A 25,255-nucleotide genomic window follows, 5' to 3' on the forward strand; every position below is an offset into this window, starting at 1 on the left:
CTTCTACCGGACCAACAGCTTCAGATATTTAACTCGATCAAAGCCCATCTGATAGAGAGAGGCCTGCTCTCTCTGCTGGAAGAGGCAACCTATCTTTATGGACTGGGTGTATTAGGGAGGAGAGGCAATACTCTGTCTTGACAAGTGTCTAAATGAGAGCCCAGAGATAGATAGATTCAAATAAACCTGTTTATTGATAGACAAGCTGCTAATTCAAATAGGCAAAAGATCAGCAAAGCAGGCAGTAGAGCTAGAAGACTACCCAGGGGGTGCTGTGGAGGGCGGAGCTGAAGCTGAAGAGGTGGAGCATAAATAAGCCCTGCCTGCTGGAGTGAAGTAGAGCACTTGCTGGAAGCAGATGACCAGAAGAGTGAGGAAGGGCAGGTTATAAGGACCAGGCAGCATCTGTGAGTAGCAGAGCCCCGAAACAAGAGATCTGGGAGTCCTGCTGGAGAGAACGATGAGGAGGATATGAAGCACAGCACACATAAGACATCTTGGAGAGAAAATAGACTTATTATGTCTTATTTATGCATTCAATATAGTGCAAAATACCTTCAGTATAATATCAATAATTAAATAAAATATACATTTTAAAGCACACACACTCTCACATGCACTGTTCATTAAAAAAAAAATATTTGTGTGCATTATAAAAGGTTAGAATTGAATAAAATGCATTTTTTACAAACTCAAAGTGCATTTTTCATGCCTGCAAATGGTTTAACCAACACAGAATGTCGCCATCTTTATGCTTCGAGTGGAGGCTCGCTTTTGTTTGAGTATGACTCGTTGCATTTGAGTACGACTCGTTACAAAATGAACCACTCGCCACTTTCCTTAGCCTCCAACAAAATTCTGTCCGTTTCAGAAAATTTGTTTCATGCTCCTACAGTGTGACAAGTTTGTGTTTGCTTGGACACAGAAATGTGACACAGCCAGGTGTTGAAGTTTTTTCCATTACATGGTGGACATAGTAAAAAAGGCATTCTTTGGATTGGTGTAATTTAATTAATTAATGCATTTAGCAGACGCGACTTACAGTGCATTCAGGCTATACATTTTTTTATGTATGTTCCCTAGGAATCAATCCCACAACCTTTTGCACTGCTAACATAATGCTCTACCACTGAGCCACAGTATGCAGATTTGGATATAGCCACTGTCTGCATCCCACAGTACTACAAAACATGCCCCTACAAGTTACACCTCCCACAAAGAAAGAAATGGCAGATGTCATCTTTTCAAATACATTCAAATAGGCAGATATTGAACAAATTATACAATAAAATACAGCTCTATTGTAATCTAATTATGGTAATTAATTATAGCTACAAAACCTACCTCAAGCTAACACTAATTGTAGACTTTCAATAAAATTAGAAATTACTGTAGAGGTCCATAATTAAAACACTATTGTTATTATGTTGTTAGTATACAAATAAAAGTAGACCCTTTACAGATTCAAATTGTATATTGCTCTAATCTGTACGATCAAAAATCCCAGAGTTATTGAAGAAAAAAAATGCCACAAAACTCGCTGGCACGTTTGCTGACCTCAGAGGTTTAATATGACAGCTTTATTTCACACATTTTGAGTTTCAATAGTTTCAAATGTGGTTTTGAAACGTTACAATAAGTTTAATGGTGCCTCATTATGTTATACTTTATATTATTTACTATACAAATTGTATATGTTTAATATGTGCATAAAAATGTCTGATATTGTATTACTTATTGTGTTCATGTTGTATTTCAAACCACTTTTGCTGCTTTTGAGGAGGAATACAGATAAAGTTATGGGCCGTTTTGGTGGTCTGGGTGGGTTAAGGGGGGTCATCAGTGTAATAATTATAGATGTAATTACAGAAATTAATTACAAATGGAATTACATGCAGGTATTTTTGTCGTGTAATATTGTCATTTAAAATTTATTATATTTTATATCATGCAATATATGATTTAATTTAATGTATAATTAATTTTTCTCTACATCTTGTGATTTCGGGTCACATGAGTTCTTGAACCAAATGAATAATGGAATATGCTTAGCTTCAAATACCACTCCAAAGTGATATTAGCGATAGAGTGTGGCTTTAGTGTGAGCTAAGGGCACTGAGCTTTAGCAAGTTTCTGGCCTGGGTTGTGCACTTATTTCCTGTTGCATGCATATAGCCAAGATTGGACATATGAGTATTGGGATATACACCATTCATATAACCATAACATGTTAAACCATATCCACTTGTTAAATCATGACATACTAAATACCCCTTCCAGGTCCAAACCTTATTTAAAGAATAATCTCAGTTGCTGTTTATGAGCACTGTTTGTTTTATATTCATTCATTCATTCATTCATTCATGTTTAAGTCATTTAATCATGCTTTTGTGGTTTTTGCAATTCCTGTTATGATAGTTTTTTTTCCGTCGTTTTTTTTAAAACAGTGCTGAAAGTCAAGTGGCAACTGTGGACCTAAATGCTTGTATAGTATATTATTCCTTTATCTTGTCAACCAACAATGAACAGCGCACTGTCAATTCAGGGCAACATAGTAAAACTAGTCTGTATCTGCTTTCAACAACCTGTCCAGTGTTGTCTATGATGTTCAATGTTTTGATGGACTGGCCTTCCGTCCTTTACAGAGTGTATAGGCTCCAGCATCCTGCGAGCCTGGACAGCCAGTTTGGAGAATGGATGGATGATGTTGCTAAGGGGGTGTTGCCAGGATGCTGGATGGGGTTGTTGCTAAGGTTTTCTAGGCAGTTGCTATGGTTGGTGCAATCGGTTCTGCTAGGTAACCACTGTATATTCAACTTCTAAAATAAATAACACACCCCTCCTTAACAGGCTTCATAATTTGAAGTATCATTCATGTCTGAAAGTTAAAAGCAATTTCCATGCTGAAGTTGAAAAGGGTTAGCTATTATTGCTGTATATGTGCAATAAAAGACTTAGCAAACACCAATGATAATAAAACTGCATCTTGATTCTGTCATAAAGAGACAGAATGTGAGGCACAGGCAAAGAGAGACAGTACACTTACTGATTTATATTCATGAAATCAGGCATCGTTAGAGAGGCAGAGGTAGGGAGTCTGTCTGTCTTTCTCCTCAGTAATCAGGTTCTTTGTGTTGGGCTTGAATGAGCAGAAATCACAGCATACAGGGACACAATCAGAAAGACACAGTTAGACGCGTCCAACCACTGAGAACAGACATGAGATAAGAGAGATGTTAGGAGGAGGAACTGGACAAACATACTTTCACACCTGACATTGTTGGATAGGAAATATTACACTTTTTTCTGATTCCTATTTTGAATAAATGCTGTTCTTTTGAACTTTCTATTAATAAAATAATCCTGAAAAAAATGTATCATGGTTTCCGCAAAAATATTAAGCAACAAAACTGTTTTCAATACTGATAATAATAATAATAATAAAATGTTTCTTGAACATCAAATCAGCATATGATTACTGGAGGATCATGTGACACTGAAGACTGAAGTAATGATGCTGAAAATTCAGCTTTGCATCACAGGAATAAATTGTATTTTAAAGTAAATTAAAATAGAATATTATATTCTAATATTTCACAATATTACTGTTTTGTCTGTATTTTTGATCAAATAAGTGTAGCATTGATGAGCATAAGAAACTTCACCCAAACCTTTGAATACAGTGTTCTGTATATTTTAATTTGTTAACTTTACTTGAAAAAATCTTGCAAATGTATTGTCCCTTAGCTATATTTTTCTGAGGCGTTTACAAGATTTTTTCAAGTAACGTTTACATATTGAAATTTAAAGTGCATACTGTCATGAATTCGGTCCATGGACTTCCGTTTATTCACCACCAGAGGTCACCCTTTCCATTACATTGACTCTCGCACAACACAAACTGTTGCATAGCACCCTGGACTACATATCCCATCATTCTTTGCACGATTTGCACACTGCACTGATTTGCACTCATTGCACACAGCTGTTTCTAATCACCTCACTCACTATATAACACCCACTCTAACCACCTTTCTCTGCTGAGTATTGTTTAGCCTGTACCCCTTTCCGAGTCTCCTTGTTTTGCCTTGCCTGTTTTTGCGGTTTCTGATCTTTGCCTGTTTTCCTGGATTTCTCCCTCTCGTCTCGCCCCTGTGATTCTGTCTGCCGATCGGTGACCTACGCTAGCCCTAGGACTATTCTTGTGTTTTTGCCCGCCATATACCTGTTTGCCATTGTTCGACCCTGCCTGTTATACCACGTCTCTTTAAATAAAGCTTGCAGATGGATCCACATGTCTCACGTCTCGTTAGCCCCGTTACACATACATTCATAAACTGGGTTTTCTGATGTTCCAAAATGTAATGTAAGAATAAATAAATAAATAATTAAGGCAAGGCAGGTTTATTTATATTGCACATTTCATACACAATGGTAATTCAAAGTGAAATAATCATAAAAAAAAATAATCACAACAATAAAACAAGGAATTTAAAAACTTTTAAAATGATTTAGAAAATGAATTTAAAACAGTTAAAAAATGAGAAATGATTATACATAAAATATAGTGCAATCAGTTCGGACGTCGCACAGTGCTCGTTCAATAAATGCACAGCTAAACAGATGAGTTTTGAGTCTGCATTTAAATGTGACTAATGTTTTAGCACATCTGATCTCTTCTGGAAGCTGGTTCTAACTGCGGGTTGATAAAGGCATGAACAAGTTTCTCCAAGTCTTGACTAGAAACAAAGGCACGGTTTAAGGTGTTGTACTATTTCTTCCAAAATGTTGCTATCAGTTGCTTCAAAAACAGACATAGTAACTTATTTTTGAAATTGTGATCTGTCTGACCTCTGCATAACTTGAGGATGTGCCAATCACCTTTCTGATATTATTGATCTTCTCAGAAAAGAAGGAAGCAAACTCATTGCATTTGCTGTCGGAGAGCATTTCACTGGCAATCTGACTTGGGGGGTTTGTCAGTCTCTCAACAGTAGCAAAAAGAGTGCGAGTGTTGTTTAAGTTACTGTCTATAAGGTCTGAGAAGAAGGTCTGTCTAGCTGTGGCTAGTTCCACATTGAAAGCACGAAGGCTGTCTTTATAGATGCTATAGTGAATCTCAAGTTTCGTCTTCCGCCACATCCGCTCAGCTTTTCTGCATTGTCTTTTCATACTCTGTACTGCTGTTGATTTTCTCCAAGGTGATTTTTGTCTGCCAGTCTTCTTGCTGACTTCCTGAGTTAAAGGAATCAAGGAGAAGATCAACAGAGTCTGCAGAAATTCTTGGTGATAAAGATATAGCCTCCATAAATAGCACACTAGTTTTCTCGTTAATGCATCTCTTTCTGACTGAGACAGTTCTAGATTCAGTGGTGGCAGAGATCAATATATCAAAGAAAATACAGAAGTGATCAGATAGTGCTACAGCCTTAATAATAATGGATGAAATGTTTAGACCTCTACTGATGAGTAAATCTAGAGTATGTCCTCGACTGTGTGTGGGTCCATGCACATGCTGAATCAGGTCAAAAGTGTTTAAAACTTATAATTAATAAGTTATATTTTCTGTTTAATAAGTTATCATTTTTTTTTAGTTCTGCATTAACGAATAATTAATTGATTTTACAGTTACACTATTATAGTCTTTTTGTTCACAATTACAGCAGTTTTTAATGTAAATTTGGTTACTGAGTTGTGTTAATCGGACAGTTCATGCAAAAACTAAAATTCTGCCACTATTTACACACATTGTTTCAAACATATATGTCTTTATTTCTTTTGTGAGACATAAATTGTAAACTTTTAATTTAATGACCTTTTCCACTATTCTGTCAAAAGAAATTTACAGGATTCTAGCTTGTCGGAAGGAGGGACTTTGTAGAAAACGAAGCGTTTGAGAGAGGCGGGGCATAGAGGACCTACAATAATGTACAGTATTTGAAAAATAATGTGTTTTTTGAACATTAAAGCATGTCAACATATTCTGTTACACCAAATACACAAAATAATGATCTTTTAAAAAAGCATAATATGACCCCTTTAAATAAACATTGTTTATTATGGCAATACATTCTTAATAATAGACAATCACAAGATGAACCATATCTTTGAAATATTTATTTGAAATCTCTTGTCATGCTATTGTCATGATACCACTACTCTGAGGAGCACAGAGCGAGGAGTAAACTTCTAACAAACAGACTTTAATTAACATTCATGGAACCAGGAACACACACGTAGCGGGGAAAGACGAACAGACACCAGACATGGAAACACACAGGGCTTAAATCATGGGACTAATCACGGGAATCACGAGACACACCTGGAACTCAATAAACAATTAACAAGGGAAAACTAGGTCAGGGCAGGCACATGGAGAAGGAAAAACACACCAAATGAGTCCAGGGGCATGACAGCTATAGGCTACAGGTGAATATTATTCAACTAATTATAATAATCCTATTGAGAGCTGTGTTCTAAAATATCTAATTATTGTTTAGTCTTGGAATCCTCTAAAAAAAGCATAGGAAACCCTTTGGAATCAGTTGCAAATTATAGTACCAAAAAAGGAACCCTGTACACAATCCATTATGTTTTTTGGGTATCTGATGAGCTGATTATATCTCTCTTCTCAGGCAGACAGTGAAAACTCCTCCTCATTAGTGTCAGGGGCTCAGGTGAGAGATAACACACTCTGTTTGTGTTTGTCTGTGGGCATGTGTATGTGTTAATGTGATTTTATTCATGAGAGTGCATTCTGGCACGCACCAATCTGTTTCTGTGTGAGAATGGAGAATGAGAATCGAGTCTGAAGCATACAGGACTGACATAAGGTTTCGAACATTCTTAGAATCTACTCAATAAAACTTCTATTTTTTTTTTCTTAGCACAAAGCCATTTTACTTTAAAGGTGAGAAGTCCTCCTGTTGCTCACTATACAGAGACGAATGTGTCCATCTTGATGTCACGTTCACTTTTGAGAATGTCACGACTCGAGTGAGTCAAATGCTGATGTCTGCAGCTGTCCACATGTTAATGAGAGTGTGCTGTGTGTGTGAGACCCTGCTCTAATGAGTGGCAGATTGTGTGTGTGTTGCAGATGTCCAGTGTGTGGCTGCAGCAGCGGTGAGTCTCTCTTCGCACACCCAGCTGATTTTACAGTGGCTTTGAAGTTGGCTTTACCTCCAGGATCCACTGATGACACACAATTACATGATCTCGGTGTCCCTGTCTCGTAGATGTCTGCGAACACCAAATATGTTGAAACATAATTTTTCTTCCAAGAAAACTGCAATGGCTTGCTGTTTGAAATGCTAGAAAAAAGCAGTTTGATATGTTAATGATTGGGCTGTACTTAAGGATCAAACAGCAAATAAATACCTTGATGTGAATGATGCCATGTAATAATAATAATAATAAAAAAACTGTAATAATAATAAAAAAGTTAAATGAGTAGAAGGTTTGCGGGGGGGGGGGGGGGGAACTTTTTTATTATTATTACAGTTTTTTTATTATTATTACATGGCATAATTTATTATTATTATTATTATTACATGGCATCATAAGAATACAAATAGCTATTTGTATTCTTTTCCAATACAAATAGCTAAACATTTTGAAATGAAGATACATTTTCTTGAGAGTTCAAATTGTGTCACACAAGACATTACACGTTACAGCAGAATTTGAATTTGTCTCATATTTTATTAAGTTTGATGAAAAAAAAAAGCCCCCCCCCCCCCGCAAACCTGGGGGGGGGGGGACTTTTTTATTATTATTACAGTTTTTTTATTATTATTACATGGCATCATTTATTATTATTATTATTATTATTACATGGCATCATAAGAATACAAATAGCTATTTGTATTCTTTTCCAATACAAATAGCTAAACATTTTGAAATGAAGATACATTTTCTTGAGAGTTCAAATTGTGTCACACAAGACATTACACGTTACAGCAGAATTTGAATTTGTCTCATATTTGATTAAGTTTGATGATTATTATACACATCTGATGATTCAGTTATTTTCTTGTTTATTACTGTGAAGCTGCTTTGAAACGATCGTATTGAAACAATTGTAAAAGGCACTATTAAAAAATTACGACTTGAATTGTCAAGAAAATGTATCTTTATTTGTTAATGTTCAGATATTTGTACTGGAAAAAACTAAATCAAAATACAAAATTATATTATACATATATACACTACCGCTCAAAAGTTTGGGATCAGTAAGACTTAATGCTTTTTAAAGAAGTCTCTTATGCTCATCAAGGCTGCATTTATTTGATCAAAAAATAATTGTTTCCTTAGTTATTTAATTTCCTTAACTGTCATGGAGGTGTCTTGTTGTTTGCTGTGGTTGTCTGCTTCGGTCTGATATCCTACACTTGCAAAATGTTATCACAATATAAATAATGGTTTCTATTTTAATATGCTTTTAAAATATAATTTATTTATGCGATGCATAATTTCCATCAGCCATTACTCCAGTATAAAGTGTCACATGATCCTTCAGAAATCATTCTGCTCTGCACAGACAACACATATATGGTCTCCTACATCAATCGACAGGGGGGGTCTGCGGTCGCCCCGCTTTACAGGCTGGAGCACCGGATCCTCCTGTGGGCTCAGGGAAAGCTCCTCTCACTCAGAGCAGTCTACATCCCTGGATACCTCAATCAGGGAGCAGACATCCTGCCAATACAGGGGCTGAGGCCTGGGGGATGGAGGCTCCACCCCGAGGTGGTGTAGCTCCTCTGGAGGGAGTTCAGTCAGGTGGAAGTGGATCTATTTGTGTCGCAAAAAATGACACACTGTCTGCTGGTTCTCCCTCACGCATCCAGCTCCGCTTGGGCTGGATGCCATGGTGCAGACGTGGCTGAGGCTTTGTCTTTTACTCCGATCGCTCTGCTTCTGGGAGTTCTGGAGAGAGTACGCCGGGATGGGATCTTTTGTTAGTAGCCCCGTTCTGGCCAACTCGCGTATGGTTCTTGGACCTTGTGTCACTCCTTGACAACTCTCCAACGGAGATTCCGATTAGGAGGGACCTCCTCTCTCAGGCGGGGGGCACCATCCTTCACCCACGCCCGGAGTTATGGAAGCTGTGGGTGTGGCCCCTGAGGGGGCACAGCTCCTAGCATCCGGTCTCTCCACTGAGGTTGTTGAGACAATACTCCAGTCCAAAGCTCCTGCCACAAGGAAACCGTACACTTTGAAGTGGAAACTTTTCACTTCATGGTGCGGACAGCGACTGCAAGACCCAGTCAACTGCCCAGTTGGTACAGTTTTAGAGTTTCTGCCGGAGCGAACATTTTGCCTCAAACAATGTATAAAAAGTAGTGCTGACAAACGATTAATCGCATCCAAAATAAAAGTTTTTGTTTACATTGTATATGTGTGTGTATTTATTATGTATATATAAATACACACACATGCATGTATATATATATGAAAAATATGCTATGTTTATATGTTAAATATATTTATATATAATATAAATTATATGAATATAAATATATACATGTAAATACATTTAAATATTTTCAAAATATATACTGTATGTGTGTGTCTTTATATATACATAATAAATATACATAGTACCCACACATATATTCTGTAAACAAAAACTTTTATTTTGGATGCGATTAATCATGATTACAATAAATAATATTGGTCTTGGGTGTCCCCAGAAAGTATCTGTGAAGTTTCAGCTCAAAAGCACCCTGATGCACGCCCCCACAGTGCTTAGGACTTAGTGCTTAGGGATTAAAAAAAAACACTGGGTGGATTTTTATCATTATGGGGTGAATGTGTCACACACTGCCAACACACATTTATGTTCAAACACCATGTAAAAGTGAATTTTGCATAACAGGTGCCCTTGTTTTATTTATGTTTTATTTAACTTTAATTTTCCATTTTTCAGAACCACTTTTGTCAACAGATTACATTTTATTTCACTGCAAAAACAAAACAAAGCAACAAAAAAAATCATTTTTGAAACAGTAAATAAAAAGATGATTGGTGTACATAGTTTTTCAAATTCAAAATTTCACGTTTAATTCAATGTGTTACTTGCCATTTCTTTGTAATCTTTTTAACCTTTCTTTTTCTCACAGTGTTCATGTGAATGCTGCACAACAAACATACTGTCTCAGCATCCAGCATGACAGGCCGATCAAATATTCTCTGCTCAGACACAGGTGAATTATTTCATAAACTATGAGTCACATGGGCTTTTATCAGGGTCTAACATGTTTCAGTCTCAAAATTGCATCTTTCTCCACCGGGCTCGGGAAAATAAATGTTACGGTAAATGGGAACAAGCGGCCAATTAAAGCAGCATGACGGATGACCGTGGTGCTGAGACGACAGACCGAGTTCCCTGACTACCTGCTGAGAGTTTAGAAATAGAGCATGTGTCACAGAGACGATTGTTTCCTGAGCATGCTGGGCGGCTGCATTGATTTCAGCCCCTTACCCTGCTAAAGTTTTACTTGTGAAATATTCCTCATTACTCACTCTGTTTGTAGCCTTAATGCATCTCAAATTTAAGTGAGCTCCTATTAATGACCGAGCGAAATGTCAGGAGCTCTCTGAGGTTTATTGCTGATCAGTGACATTTGTGTATTAGCATTTATTAAAGGTCTCTGCCTAATGTGATCCTTAATTGACAATTATTATTATTTAATTTATTCATAAATGTACAATGACATGTTATGCATTTAGGCTTGCTGTACAAGCTATTAGTTAATAAAAGGTCAAATACATCTTCAGTAACTCAGCTTACATGGTTTTGGCAATTACTGTCATCCAGAGAATAAATAGCTTAAGAGTATGATGGATTAGAACAGTGAAATCAGCCTATTATTTGTTTATAATTCATAATAATGAAGGATGTATGGAAGAATCAGACTTCAGTGGTTCAGACTCATCAGTCAAATCTATTTCAGTACAGGATAAAGCATATGATTGACAGAAAAACAGTTTATACAACTGCAAGCCAAAGACCTTGTACAATCTTTTTTTTGGCCTCTAGTCAGGTCTATTTGCTTTCAGGTCATCTATATAGAGTGCTGTAGTGATGACATATTTTTAGGCCAGCCCAAAAGTTAACATCAGCCTGGTTTCCATCAGCTTTTTTTTCATTGGCTGTTGGATTATTGCTGAAAATTTGTGACCAACAAAAGTTTATGATTCTTACATGTTTGGTTTTCTTATCAGCTTGTAACACTCCAAAGAGAAAGGAAAACTTGAAATCGCATCATATGACCCCTTTAAAACCCACTCAGAAAACCCATTGACTGCAGGACGATGGAACTGTAAGTGCTAACATAACTCATTTCCAGGTTTTGGCCTACAAAGCTGCATCATCCCTGCTAGCTAACTCCTTAATGCTGACACAGCTGTCTTCTACCAGACATATGTGCATTTAAAATGTGCAGTTTTTTTTATTCAAAGAACAACAACACAATATTTTTTTAAATGTGCAGTCTATGCAGTGCCACTACTAGGACGCCATTCTGTTGTGGACATTAGAATGTATGCATACTGTATAATAAATTGAAATTATTTTAAATAAAATGTTTTGTATTGATTTATTGTAGCCTAAATATTGCATCATATCACAGAATATAAATTCAAGGACTTTCACTGCATAAGGTATTGAAATAGGTAGGAACAAATGCATTAATAATATTTATAATCATACTATTTCGTAGAATGTTTAATAATATTGAATTAAGTCATCTGTTTTATTGTCTATTTACAACATTTATCCTCTGTTGTTTATCACACAGTTAACATTGCAGCTCATTGCTGGCTAAATTCCTCACTTGTTGGCTTCAGATCTGCGTATTTTGTGCGCAGCTCTCCAGTGTTTTTGTTTCCTGCGCTTCGAACTGGTGCATGCGCGCTTCTTACGCAGTGTTGTTGCACATGAAACACGCCTGCTGTCGTTTGAACCCGGCGCGCAGCAGCCAATCAGAGCGTAGGTTTTTGTCTCGCGCAGGGCCGCTGCATGTTCGCTCATCATGGTGAGTCCAACAAAAACAGACAGTTTATTCACATAAACTCAAAACTGGCGTGTTCTGGCATTTACAAACGACACATATACATACTGAACGGTTTATTCGCTTGGGTTAAAGACTTGTAGTGAAGAAATGGGCATATTACAGACAAAATAAATGTTGGTTAGCATGTAAGCTAATGCGAGTGAGTGACTGATGCTAAAGCTAAAGCTAACGAGGGTTTGAATGAGAGTTTGGATTTATTATTGTGATTATTAAAGCACGTGTGTTAGACGTGTTACATATCTGATTGTGTGAGACATTTATGCTTGTAAGCAGTCTGTTTATGATGATCTGTTTACGCTGATGTTACTGTGTTAGCCTAGAGGATATAACGTTAGCCTAAACACTGATTGATAAACTGTGTTTTTATTGATAATCGGCGACTGATAGTCCATCTATTCCTGATGAAGGTGAGACGGAACTCTTGATTTGTCAAACTCTGATAAAGCTATGATAAAACAGTGGAGTCTGAGAGATAGTTGATTGAGTTTTTACATGCTTGATTTGTTAAGGGCAGTAAGATGGTTAGAAATCTCTGATTTGTCATACATTTGAAGTATGTATACTAATAAGCTTGAAGTTATGCTAGTTGCTACGAGTGAAATATTTCGGAAACGTCTGACAGTGATGGTTCTGCTCACATAAGCTTGGATGTGTTGGTTGGCTCTGTCAGATTAGATAATTATTGGGAAAACCTCATCACACTTCAAGCCAGTGATGTGCAGCATCTTTATCCGAGCTGTAGTGGTGACCGTAATGGACTCTCTTGTTCATAACAGTCCTCGACTGAAGCTAATAGTGGCCCCAGTCAAGCACCACCTTTTCCTGGTGTCCCCCCACCTTCAGGATTCCCCCTGCGCTTTGTAAGTTGCTGTTGGAAAGCCTTTACTGTAAAGCCATCTCTCTGTCTTTGCGACTGCTTGGTTGTTCATTCTCATTCATGCCTTGAATACATTTTTGTGTGTTTCAAAGATGGGCCCACCAGGAATCCCGCCTCACTTCCCTCCAATGGGAATGCCACCCATGGGCCAGAGGCCGCCCAGCATGGCCCCCATGCCCCCGGGAATAATGCCCCCCATGATACCCCCGATGGGAGCTCCACCCATGGCACAGGTAAGAGTTCATTTCACTTTCACAGATTTCACTTTGAAAGGAAGCAGTGTTTTTAAATCAGGGTTTTACATGCTAGCTTACATAGGACATGGGAATGCACACATGCAAAGTAGCCTAGCTGTACAAACAGTAGCACAGCGCGGCTGATGTTGTATGTCACATGACAGTGCCATTCTGGGGCCGGTTGCACCAGCTAGACCAGGGGTGGCGAACGTCGGTCCTGGAGAGTTCTGCTTCAACCCTAATCAAACACACCTGAACAAGCTAATCAAGGTCTGAAGGGTTATTAGGAAGCTACAGGCAGGTGAGTTTTAATTAGGGTTGGAGCTGAACTCTGCAGGACTGCGGCTCTCCAGGACCGGAGTTCACCACCCAGAGCTAGACGTAAAAAATCTTGGTGTAAATCCTACACTGGGTTTTGCAACGTCCAGCTTTACGATAAATATTTACATCTGTTGCACTAAAACTATGATCAGTCGCAACTACGCAACATAGACAATATGCGTCCACACCGACACATTCTCCCACAGTGATGGCTGAGACGACATTCACACTGCAATTTAAAGGATTTGCATCACAGATGATTCAAACGCGAGTTTCGAGCAGTGTAGAGTAGCACTTGTAGTTTGTCATTTCTCCGATCACAAATGCAGACAGAGTTTTATGTTTTCGCGGCGCAATGCAACGCAACGTGTAAAAAGACAGTATAAGTCATTATAATCAGTAATTATGTCATGTAATCAGTAATCAGTAATTATGATGATCCGGCATCAACAGTATGTGAGGGGCATAACATTTCCGTCACACGCTTGAGGTATTGGGCCAATCACAACGCACTGGATAGCTGGCCAATCACAGCACACCTCGCTTTTCAGACCGATGAGCTTTGTAAAAATCAACGCGTTTCAGAAAGGTGGGGCATAGAGGAGAAACAATAATGTGTTTTTTGAACCTTAAATCGCATAAACACATTTCATTACACCAAATATACCAAATAATGTTCTTTTTAGCAGCATCATATGACCCCTTTAAGTAAAATATAATGAATGTAATACAATGCTTCTCTCTAAAGTTATTTTTCTAGCTGACTATCTAGTTTATGTACAATGAATGTCTTTCCTGAGGTAAATGTGACTTTACGTGACAGTTTTACTGACGTCTTACTGTGGCTGAAAAACCACATTTATAGTGTGTATTTTGTGATAAAACTGACAGAATTTGGAAGCTGATACTTTATTTCTAATTAAAAGTAACACAGCACAAAACTTACTGAGATTATTGGATGGCAGGCACGCTACAAGTAATGAATGGAATTAAAGACGTGAAATATTTCCAAGCATGTATACTGTCCTTCCAAGCAAGATGTCGAATGGTACAGTTTCTTTTAATGATCCCAGTTCATATGTAATATTTTACTGCATAATTACATGCTGTACAGAAATATAGTTTTTAGTAGGTCAATTACTGTCGGCAGTGTGGTATAGTCTACACCGAGCTTCGTGATCGATATCGCTTATCCTGCCCGAAAAGACCATAAACATTACAGTTCACGTCTGCAGTAATAATGAACTAACAGACATGAATCCTAAAAACTAATAATGTCCGAACAAATCATGACTTTTCACTTTACACCTACCTCTGACTATGTGTAAGATTTAGGCCCAATTCTATTTTATACCCCTTCCCTTTCCCCTACCCCTCCGCCTACTTTTTGTTGTTGTATTTTGTTGTTGATGCCGAATTGCTGCTAATTCGAAAGTAAATGTAAAATGCGCACAAGACTTTAAAGCTATTTAAAAGCGAAGAGAATCGAGGAAAAGATGGAAAACTCAAACGAACTAAAAACAAACAATTGCTTGATGCCGAATTCCTGCTAATTCGAAAGTGTAAGTAAAATGTGCATGCCGCTTTTACAAGCGCACACACACACACAGTGATACCGGTATTATCAGTGTTGTCACACGGTTGTCACACAATTAACCGGTGGGAAAATTTCCTCATCGTTACAACCATACTTTGATAGCATTCCGTAACGAACATGCCAGATACATTATTTTTCTTTCTGTCAACTTGACGGAAAGCATGTTGAATTTACAAATGTGCTAGATGATGGAAAATGTTACCACTAAGAGTCATCATGTATCCACAAATCAGACATCACTGGTCACATTGCATTTTTGAAGTGTCCAGTATTTTTTTTCTCATCACTTTCAATTTCAACATGGCTTGTGCTGGATTAGACAAGACATGACGTTTGTAAAGCCAATTTCATACTCTGTTTCCCCAAAAGCACAGTGTCAAAGATAAATGTCCTGCTCTTCTGATAAAATACACTGCTAGTTTAAAAAGAGAGAGTAATTCTGATTCAGTGAGAATAGGAAAATCCGCACCACAACTATAGCAATATTGACAATGTGGAACGATACGGTTTTGGTTTCAGCTGATGAAGAATAAAGACACTGACAGCCAATCAAAATCCACTTTAAAAAGCTTGTGCATGTAATGTGGCTGATGATATAACTGCAGTGTGCATTGATAATGTAGAATGTCATCGCTTGAATTAATAAACAACAGACAGGACTGATCTCTTTTTGTTGTTGTTGTTTTTTTTTCTTTAAACACATGTTCTTACGACATTTCTGCCGGATATTAATTATAAATGTTAACTAGATGTGTTCGCTACCCGTCTAGCGATTAGGGGTGTAACGATGCACGTTCGGTACGAGGCTTTCGGTTCGGTACGCATACAAACCGAAAGATTTGTTGGAGTAATCCTATTACATTTGGGGGGAACAAATAGCTTCAAGTGAGTGAAATATAATGTACTCCAGGTTGTGACGGTGAGGTAGTTCATTAGGAGTTTTCCCTCTTTTCCTCGCTTTTATTTGCTTTTAAATAGCTTGTAAATGCTTGTGCGCATTTTACTTTCACTTTCGAAACTCAATTGAATTGACAACAACAAAACCGTATGACAAACTCACTTACATTAAACATAGACTACAAAACGAATACAAATACACCATGCTATAGGCCTAATATAAAATAACAAATAACTTACACAAAGTTTAAATATAAAACACTGAAAATCAGCAGACACTGTGGAACCAAATAAATAAGAAATTAATGTTAAAAAAGCTTCCAAAATCATCTTGGATAAACGGCAGAAGTCAAAAAGGCCTTCCAAAGTCCAAAATATTTTTAAGATCATATGATATAAATTTTAAATAAAAAAAAAAGTAAAAATCAAGGAAATTTGTCTGGCATTTCTTTGTTTTTGCTGTATCGAAAACATACCGTATCAAACCGAACCGTGAATTTTGTGAACCGTTACACCCCTACTAGCGATGTGTGTTTATGCTGAAATAATTAAAAAAAATATTTTCAAATCTTCTATTGCGTGTCATTATATTTATCGAGCTTGCTCGTGCGGTTTGTTTAGCGCTTCAGAAATGTGATGTTATTTCTGGTTAAGGCAGCATAGTGAGCGCCGATGCTCCCTAGAATTTGCGATGCATTGTGGGATTTTTCAGGGAGCGAACTTTCCAGTGCACTGGAAGGATTTCGCGATTGAGACAGCCCTTAAAATGGCCAACTCCCTGATCAGTGCCCTGACTACTGAACAAGGGAGCTGATTGAGACGCAAATTGAGAATGATAGCATCCTTTGGTGTGGATGCTAATACAGTTATATTTAACATTCTTAATGTGAATGGACCTTAAGACTCCATCACCATTAGTACTTATAGTTATTGTGTGAATTCCACAAAATAAATGTGCTTGTCATATTTATAGACGAGATTTATAGGGTTTAAAATGATTCGGGACATTTCTTGGAAGTTTTCATGCAATTTACCCTAATATGTAGATGAGAGAATTGTATAGACTTGAACATGAATATAAACATGTAAAGTCATTGATATGATTGCTATAGTGTTGTCTTATTGGACCTGATGCTCCACCTGTGTGTGTGTGTGTGTGTGTGTGTGTGTGTGTGTGTGAGATGGGATGAATAGCATGTTAGTGGATGTTTTGGGCTGTGAGTGTGAGGATCAGAATGTAGACTTACAGAGCACAAGATGTGCTTTACACCCCTCAGCTCATACCTTGCTCTCCCCCTGTGCAGCGTAGGAGGGAAATTAGCAGTTAACATGAATTTTTCATGAAACTCTTTTCATAGATGCCAGCCATGATGCCACCAATGATGCCAGGAATGATGATGCCCCCACGCATGCCAGCTGCATCAATCCAGCCTACAGGACCGGTAAGCTAGCCTGTATATCACACTACTCCACCATCGCCGGTTAAATATAGACGCTCGCATGCTGTCAGCAGTGTCAGAATAACCCTAATGAACACACTGCAAAGTGGGAAAATGTACCAATTTAGAATCAACACTATTTTATATGGCACTTACCCATGTGACACGAGTGATAGTAGCGGAAGAGATCGGCTTGCTCTACTAATTTATTTCAGTGTATGATGCTGTACATCTCCTTCCCAGCATTAGCACACTTTGTTAGTATTCGATTTTAGTTAGACTTTAATAAAGGCATCATATAATGGATTGTTCTTGCTTTTTTTTTAGTCCACGCAGAACATTTGACACTAAAGCACAAAAACAACGTTCAGAAATCATCATGATTGATATCACAAAACATTCACATTTACAGCCTCTCAGAGAGGGTGGAAAATGGTAATGAAAAACAACAATGTAAATTAAGGTATCATCAGGAAGCAACCATACTGTAACTTTCAGAACTTAGTCCGAAAAGAACATTCATTAGGCATGTTTGCATGCACTCATTTATTCAATCCAAAAAGTCTTGATTTCAGTTTCTGAAAGCTCTGTTTATAGTTATTCATTTAACTGTGTATTACATCTATTCTGAACAGAATCTCAGTGCTAGCTGCTAGGGATGTAACGATTACCCGCGAGCCGGTTGAAAATCGATTCAAATATGTGACGATTCAAATCGGTTGAGATGCTAAACAAATCGTGATTCATTTAGGGGTAGGGAGTTTATATGAATGCATGTTTGAGGGGAAGTGCAGCGCTGCTTTGTTTACAGCGGAAATCAAGGAAAGGGTTTAAGCGCCACCTGCTGGCAGAGAGTGAATCTGCGTCTCATTCAGATCCGCTGTTTCATGCAGATATTTTATGTATAGTTTCACAAAACAGAAGTCAAACCATTCTGTTTTTGCTCCAAATTTCGAAATTATGCAATTTAATTTAGATTAAAAACTGCTCATGCTGCATGTATGCAGCATCTTTGTTTGGATCATGATTAAAATGCAGTGGTTGCCTCTAATTTTAAATGGAAAGAGCACAGACAAAGCCTTATTTTGTTTATATGAATATTTATTTTATTTGTGTTACGTATTTGATTTGGGGCTTGTTTTTAAATTTCAGTTTAGTTTTGTTATTTACATTTACATTATATTTAAATTTTGTCATTTAGCAGACGCTTTTATCCAAAGCGACTTACAAATGAGGACAATAGAAGCAATCAAAACCAACAAAAGAGCAATAATATGCAAGTGCTATATTAGTATATTATTATAGTGTTATATTTCAATTTCACAAAGAAATGTGCAGCATTTTGTCCAAGCAATAATAAAAGGACATGCACATTTAATTTATAATTTGTCTTAAATCTCATTTTGTAAAAAATAAAATAAAATCATGAATCGAATCGTGAAATCAAAATCGTGAATCGAATCCTGAGTTGAGTGAATCGTTACATCCCTACTAGCTGCTGCTTTAGGAAGAGAGAAAGCCAAAAATATGTCTGAAAAACGTAAACACAAATTCAGTTTGTCGACATATGCTACTGTTCAAAAGATTTTATTTAGAAAAGTGAATAGAATGGTAAAAACGATAATTTATTTGAAATCAATTTTTTTTTTGTTACAGTGCTAAATTTTACTATCACTTTTCATCACTTTAATGCATCTTTTGCTAAATGAAAGTATTATTTTTTTCTTAAAAAAAAAAAAAAAAAAAATCTTACCTACCCCAAACTTTTGAACTGTGCAATACATTTCAGTCTCAATGTAATTTAGTTTTGCAAAGAGGCTGTTACTGGTGGATGGGGCAGTTAAAAACTATGTTGAGCACATTTTAAATCTGTCTTCAGCCAAAAAAATGCAAACATTATCAAAGTTACTAACATTACAACATTAAATGTTAAAGTATATGATATGACCCACTTAATGTCTGCACTGCTTATGTATTTCCTTAAAAGGAAGGCAGTACCTACACATTAGCTCTGAATGTGATGGTGTATAATGTACATGGAGAGAAAAGTGTGGAAAGTGCAGTCATATCTGACCAATAACACGAAACAGAAGTTCAATTAGAGCGGCTTAATTCATTTGTTTCAAAGCACTACTTCACTAGTGAAAATGGATGGAAGGACACCGTTCCAGTTCAGTGTGTGTATATATAAGAACAAACGTACCATACGGGTGCAGTTCTTTATTTTGAACACACCTCCTCAGTGCTGATTAAGATCTGCTTTCATTTAATCAGCTATATTAAGCATCAAACAGCCTGTCGTTAGTTAACCATATTAAATATTGATAGCATCAGTAATAATTAGCACCGGCTTTGAGCTGTAGATGCTCCAGGAGCTGTCAGTCAGGATGTCATTTCCCTTTCCTGTAGTTTGGGGAATGGAGACTGCTAATGAAGTTATCTCTGATATCTTTAGATCTGCTCATGGACTAATTTAATTCTGACAGTTATTGACAGGGCTTTCTTGGATGATGTGAAGTTTCAAGTCATTTAAAAGATATCACACGTAAATCAGCTTATTATTTAGCTTTGTTTACTTTTTGTAATGAAGCACTCTTTCTCTTCATGTCCTTCTCAGCCTGGTGTGAGTCCAGTGGAGACTGCAGGTGAGAGATTAAATAGTTTTGGGTAAAAATCTTGTTGATTATTATTTCTAAATGTAATCAGTGGTTTTGTTCTATTTCAGCACCGGCTGCTCCTGGAACAACTGTAAGAACAAACAACCAAACGCTTTATTGTTAATACTGTTTAGTTAGGATTCTGATTTAAGTGACTTTCTGGTCTTGAAAAAATACTCTTTTTTTTTTTCTTCTTTTTCCCTCCTAGAGCACCACTATTCATTTAGCTGTGTATTACATCTATTCTGAACAGAATCTCAGTGCTAGCTGCTGCTTTAGAAAAAGAGAGAGCCAAAAATATGTCTGAAAAACGTAAACACCAAAATTCAGTTTGTCGACATATGCTACTGTTCAAAAGATTTTATTTAGAAAAGTGAATAGAATGGTAAAAACTATAATTTATTTTAAATAAAAAAAATTGTTACAGTGCTAAATTTTACTATCACTTTTCATCACTTTAATGCATCTTTTGCTAAATGAAAGTAGAATTTTTTTCTTAAAGAAAAAAAAAAAAATCTTACCTACCCCAAACTTTTGAACTGTAAGAACAAACAACCAAACACGTTATTGTTAATATTGTTTAGTTAGGGTTCTGATTTAAGTGACTTTCCGGTCTTGAAAAAATACTTTTTTTATTTTTTTTCTTCTTTTCTTCTTCATGGATTTTTTTCCCTCCTAGAGCACCACATCAACAGAATCTTCACCTGATGAACAGACAAAAAAGGCAAGACACAATAAGTTATCGTTCATAAAATACTATACATGCCTAAAATTACAGTACAGTTTAAAAATTTAAATAATATAAAATACAGTTTGTATCTCTGTTTTATCCAAAGTTCTTCCAAACCTATATGCAATTCTTTCTTCTGTTGAACACGAAAAAAGGTATTTTGAAAAATGTTTGTAACCAAACAGTTTGTGGTCCCCATTGATTTCCATAATATTTTTATATTATTTATTTATTTTCTTAATATGGAAGTCAGTGGCTACCAGCAGCTGCTTGGTTACAATTCTTCAAAATATCGTCTTTTGCATTCAACAGAAGCAAACTCATACAGGTTTGTATCACTTAGTTTATCACTAATTATATAATGAGCCAAGTGTTCATGATGTCTCCTGCAGAAGTCAGTATGGACTGAGCATAAATCACTGGATGGAAAAACATATTACTACAACACAGAGACCAAACAATCCAGCTGGGAGAAACCAGATGAACTCAAATCACCTGCAGAGGTAAAAAAAAAGGTCAACACACCCCTCTTGCTTACACAGTCATACTTCATCTGCCAGTTACTGTTCATTCAGGAGGTAATGACCTTTAGGCATACTCTGCATTTGAGAGTCTAATGTATTACTGTTACTACTTGTTAGTAGGGGTGCTCCGATCAGGATTTTTGAGACCGATCACAGGAAGCAGTATCTGCCGATACCAATCACCGATACCGAGCTTTTTTAAGCCTTTTTTTATAATTTATAACTATTTATAGTGATTCTCCAATCAGGATTTTTAGACATTTATTCAGGGCCTGAATTTCATTTTTGAAAATGGGGGGAATTCCTCTCTTAGGTGACTCTTGTGAGAGGGGAAGCAGCTTTCACACAGGTGTCCGCTACTGATCCGTGGCTGTTTACCACAAACACAACATTTATCCATTATTTTGGTTTCAAATCCAAACATCGTCACTGAAAATGCTTTTTCAGCATTGCGATTCTTTTTTTATTTTTATTTTTTTTACAGAGTACAGTAATACAATCTTTTACAGACATGTTTAAACACCATAAATATAAGCAACACATTATTAAATGCTATTTACTTTTGCAATTACTTCTAGATTTATATATGAAGTTGCTCAAGCAAGTGGCAAAACATTTAAACTACTTTTCTTACGTTATCACAAACTTACCATTGACAGAAATAGTCAGCTCTACTGCCTTTCCTTTTGCATTGAAATCTTTATTACAAGCAATCCTGCGGTTCATAAAGAACTTTATTTTCCTACCTCCACGAATGCCATCTATTATTGCCTTATCTAAAAGTGCTCTTTGCCTTTAAACCCAGCCAAAAAGCCATATGTGTTGACTGTTAAACACAGTATACTTTAATAATATGCATTTATGGTGTAATTACTAAATTTTCATGTCAATTCATGTTCATATTTACTGCAAAAAATGCTCTGCTTTAATTCAGCGCTTGCAGAGCAGCAAACATAGACTTGGTGCGGAAACAAGTCTCTGCACTGCTGCAGACGCACCGCTCCTGAACGCACTGTCGGACCGCAACTGAGTGCAGTGTGAACGCTTTAATCCGTTAACATGAGCGTGGAAAAATACGCACTGCAAACGGAGTAATGTGAACCTGATGTTATGTGTGTGTGCTGCGAGTGTGCATGAGCGCACGGTCTCCAGGAGAGCGCTGAATGGTTAAACACTGGCAAGAATGAAGTAGTAATGCAATTTATAAACTTTAGTGACTGTGACACTGCCTCGATTGTGCAAGTGACAATTCCTGTGTCAACTGTGCAGCGTACAGCTCGCTTATAGACAGAAGCAATTTGAAGACATTTGCGTATTTTGAGAGAGAGAGCGCGCACCGTGATTCACTCACGCCGTTTGTGAAGGTACGTCTCACACGAGGTTTTCAAATTACTTTTAAGTTATTTAATTAAGAAATATGAAGGTGAGTACCTCACCTTCAGCTAGGGATGTAACGGTATGAAAAATTCTTATCACGATTATAATGACCGAAATTATCACGGTTATCAGTATTATCACGGTATTGTTAAAATGTGCTGGAGATGTTAAAGTACCGACACATACATCACTTCAAGTTTTATATTTAAAAATCAACAAACAACAAATAAAATTACTTTTTGTTTGCATAATCACTAAAAGAATAACATTACCAATGATGTTTGGATTTTAAATGACAACAGTTTATAATAGCATGTTGAAATATCTAATGTAAATGTTCAAATAAAGCTTTGAAAAGGTTTCATAAAAAGGTAAACCTCACATTTCAGCCTTTAAATAAAGAAAATATATGTCAAAATGATAATTGATTAATAAATGATTATATGCATTTTATCTGCTCCATAAATAAGTCTAGATAACTTATCTGAATTTTGTAAATGTGCAGAATCCACATAAGCTTGTTTTTCATCAACCGGTCAAAATTTACAGCAGGGCATGCAAATTCGGTCAATTTTTGGCCAGACAGAAACTGCACACAGGCGGAATGTAAATATAAGTCTCTGTAAATCCACTCTCTGACAGCAGGTGGAGCTTATGGAAAAGCTGAATTAGAGCTGTTTCCCATAACCTCCGTGGACAAAGCAGTATTGCGATTAAGAACACTTCCTTTAACTATTACATGGAGCGAAGATGAAAACAAAATGCCATCGATTCTTTTCTGAAGACAGTCAGAACCTTCAGAGGTACATTCATATAATTAATTCATTCATATATTCATTTGTATAATTCCCTTAGCACTCTTTTAAAACCTCCCAGCTGCTGTGCGCACGTGAGACTGTTACTTAAAACTGTAAAAAAAAAAAGTATTTATTTATCGCGAGTTGTTCAAATCGCGGTAATCTAACACAGTTTTAATGATAATTAAAAGATGAAATGGTAATACTAACCATGGGGAATTTTATCATGATTTATTGTCAAACCGGTAATCGTTATGTCCCCACCTTCAGGATTATAATTATTTGACCCGCGCTGGACAGAGACTGAGACAGTGCTGCGGCATGTCGTGCCAAACCTTCTCACGGCAGCATCATCCGCCTTTTTAGAGACCACCGATCAATCATCCCAAAGCGATTATCGGCCGATAGTGATCGGTAGCCGATCAATTGGAGCAGCCCTACTTGTTAGTTTGTTTATCAGTATTATCACGGTATTGTTAAAATGTGCTGGAGATGTTAAAGTACCGACACATACATCACTTCAAGTTTTATATTTAAAAATCAACAAACAACAAATAAAATTACTTTTTGTTTGCATAATCACTAAAAGAATAACATTACCAATGATGTTTGGATTTTAAATGACAACAGTTTATAATAGCATGTTGAAATATCTAATGTAAATGTTCAAATAAAGCTTTGAAAAGGTTTCATAAAAAGGTAAACCTCACATTTCAGCCTTTAAATAAAGAAAATATATGTCAAAATGATAATTGATTAATAAATGATTATATGCATTTTATCTGCTCCATAAATAAGTCTAGATAACTTATCTGAATTTTGTAAATGTGCAGAATCCACATAAGCTTGTTTTTCATCAACCGGTCAAAATTTACAGCAGGGCATGCAAATTCGGTCAATTTTTGGCCAGACAGAAACTGCACACAGGCGGAATGTAAATATAAGTCTCTGTAAATCCACTCTCTGACAGCAGGTGGAGCTTATGGAAAAGCTGAATTAGAGCTGTTTCCCATAACCTCCGTGGACAAAGCAGTATTGCGATTAAGAACACTTCCTTTAACTATTACATGGAGCGAAGATGAAAACAAAATGCCATCGATTCTTTTCTGAAGACAGTCAGAACCTTCAGAGGTACATTCATATAATTAATTCATTCATATATTCATTTGTATAATTCCCTTAGCACTCTTTTAAAACCTCCCAGCTGCTGTGCGCACGTGAGACTGTTACTTAAAACTGTAAAAAAAAAAAGTATTTATTTATCGCGAGTTGTTCAAATCGCGGTAATCTAACACAGTTTTAATGATAATTAAAAGATGAAATGGTAATACTAACCATGGGGAATTTTATCATGATTTATTGTCAAACCGGTAATCGTTATGTCCCCACCTTCAGGATTATAATTATTTGACCCGCGCTGGACAGAGACTGAGACAGTGCTGCGGCATGTCGTGCCAAACCTTCTCACGGCAGCATCATCCGCCTTTTTAGAGACCACCGATCAATCATCCCAAAGCGATTATCGGCCGATAGTGATCGGTAGCCGATCAATTGGAGCAGCCCTACTTGTTAGTTTGTTTATGTTAGACAAGTAAAGAGCACCATGTTTTTATATTGCATTTATTTGTTTAGACCAAACAACTAAGTTAAACCCAACTAATCATTTTATTGTATTGTCTGAATTTCATATTTTAAAAAATAAAATACATTTACAGAAAAATGC

General features: G+C 36.7%; 1 protein-coding gene across 1 annotated transcript in view; it reads left to right on the top strand.

Moving 5' to 3' along the window:
- The first annotated feature begins 12,419 nt into the window (after positions 1-12,419).
- The window catches only part of LOC107559532 (pre-mRNA-processing factor 40 homolog A-like), a 39,418-nt gene continuing 26,582 nt past the window's right edge, over positions 12,420-25,255 (top strand). Inside the window, exons 1-8 of the mRNA XM_016243390.1 lie at positions 12,420-12,487; positions 12,857-12,940; positions 13,050-13,190; positions 17,367-17,450; positions 20,065-20,092; positions 20,173-20,195; positions 20,784-20,828; positions 21,227-21,337. Of these exons, the coding sequence (XP_016098876.1) occupies positions 12,482-12,487; positions 12,857-12,940; positions 13,050-13,190; positions 17,367-17,450; positions 20,065-20,092; positions 20,173-20,195; positions 20,784-20,828; positions 21,227-21,337 (522 nt within the window). The 5' untranslated portion in view covers positions 12,420-12,481. The remainder of the gene's footprint in view (positions 12,488-12,856; positions 12,941-13,049; positions 13,191-17,366; positions 17,451-20,064; positions 20,093-20,172; positions 20,196-20,783; positions 20,829-21,226; positions 21,338-25,255) is intronic.

This window comes from Sinocyclocheilus grahami, unplaced genomic scaffold (genome assembly GCF_001515645.1).
Source record: "Sinocyclocheilus grahami isolate Dianchi unplaced genomic scaffold, SAMN03320097.WGS_v1.1 scaffold690.1, whole genome shotgun sequence".
Taxonomy (NCBI): Eukaryota; Metazoa; Chordata; class Actinopteri; order Cypriniformes; family Cyprinidae; genus Sinocyclocheilus; species Sinocyclocheilus grahami.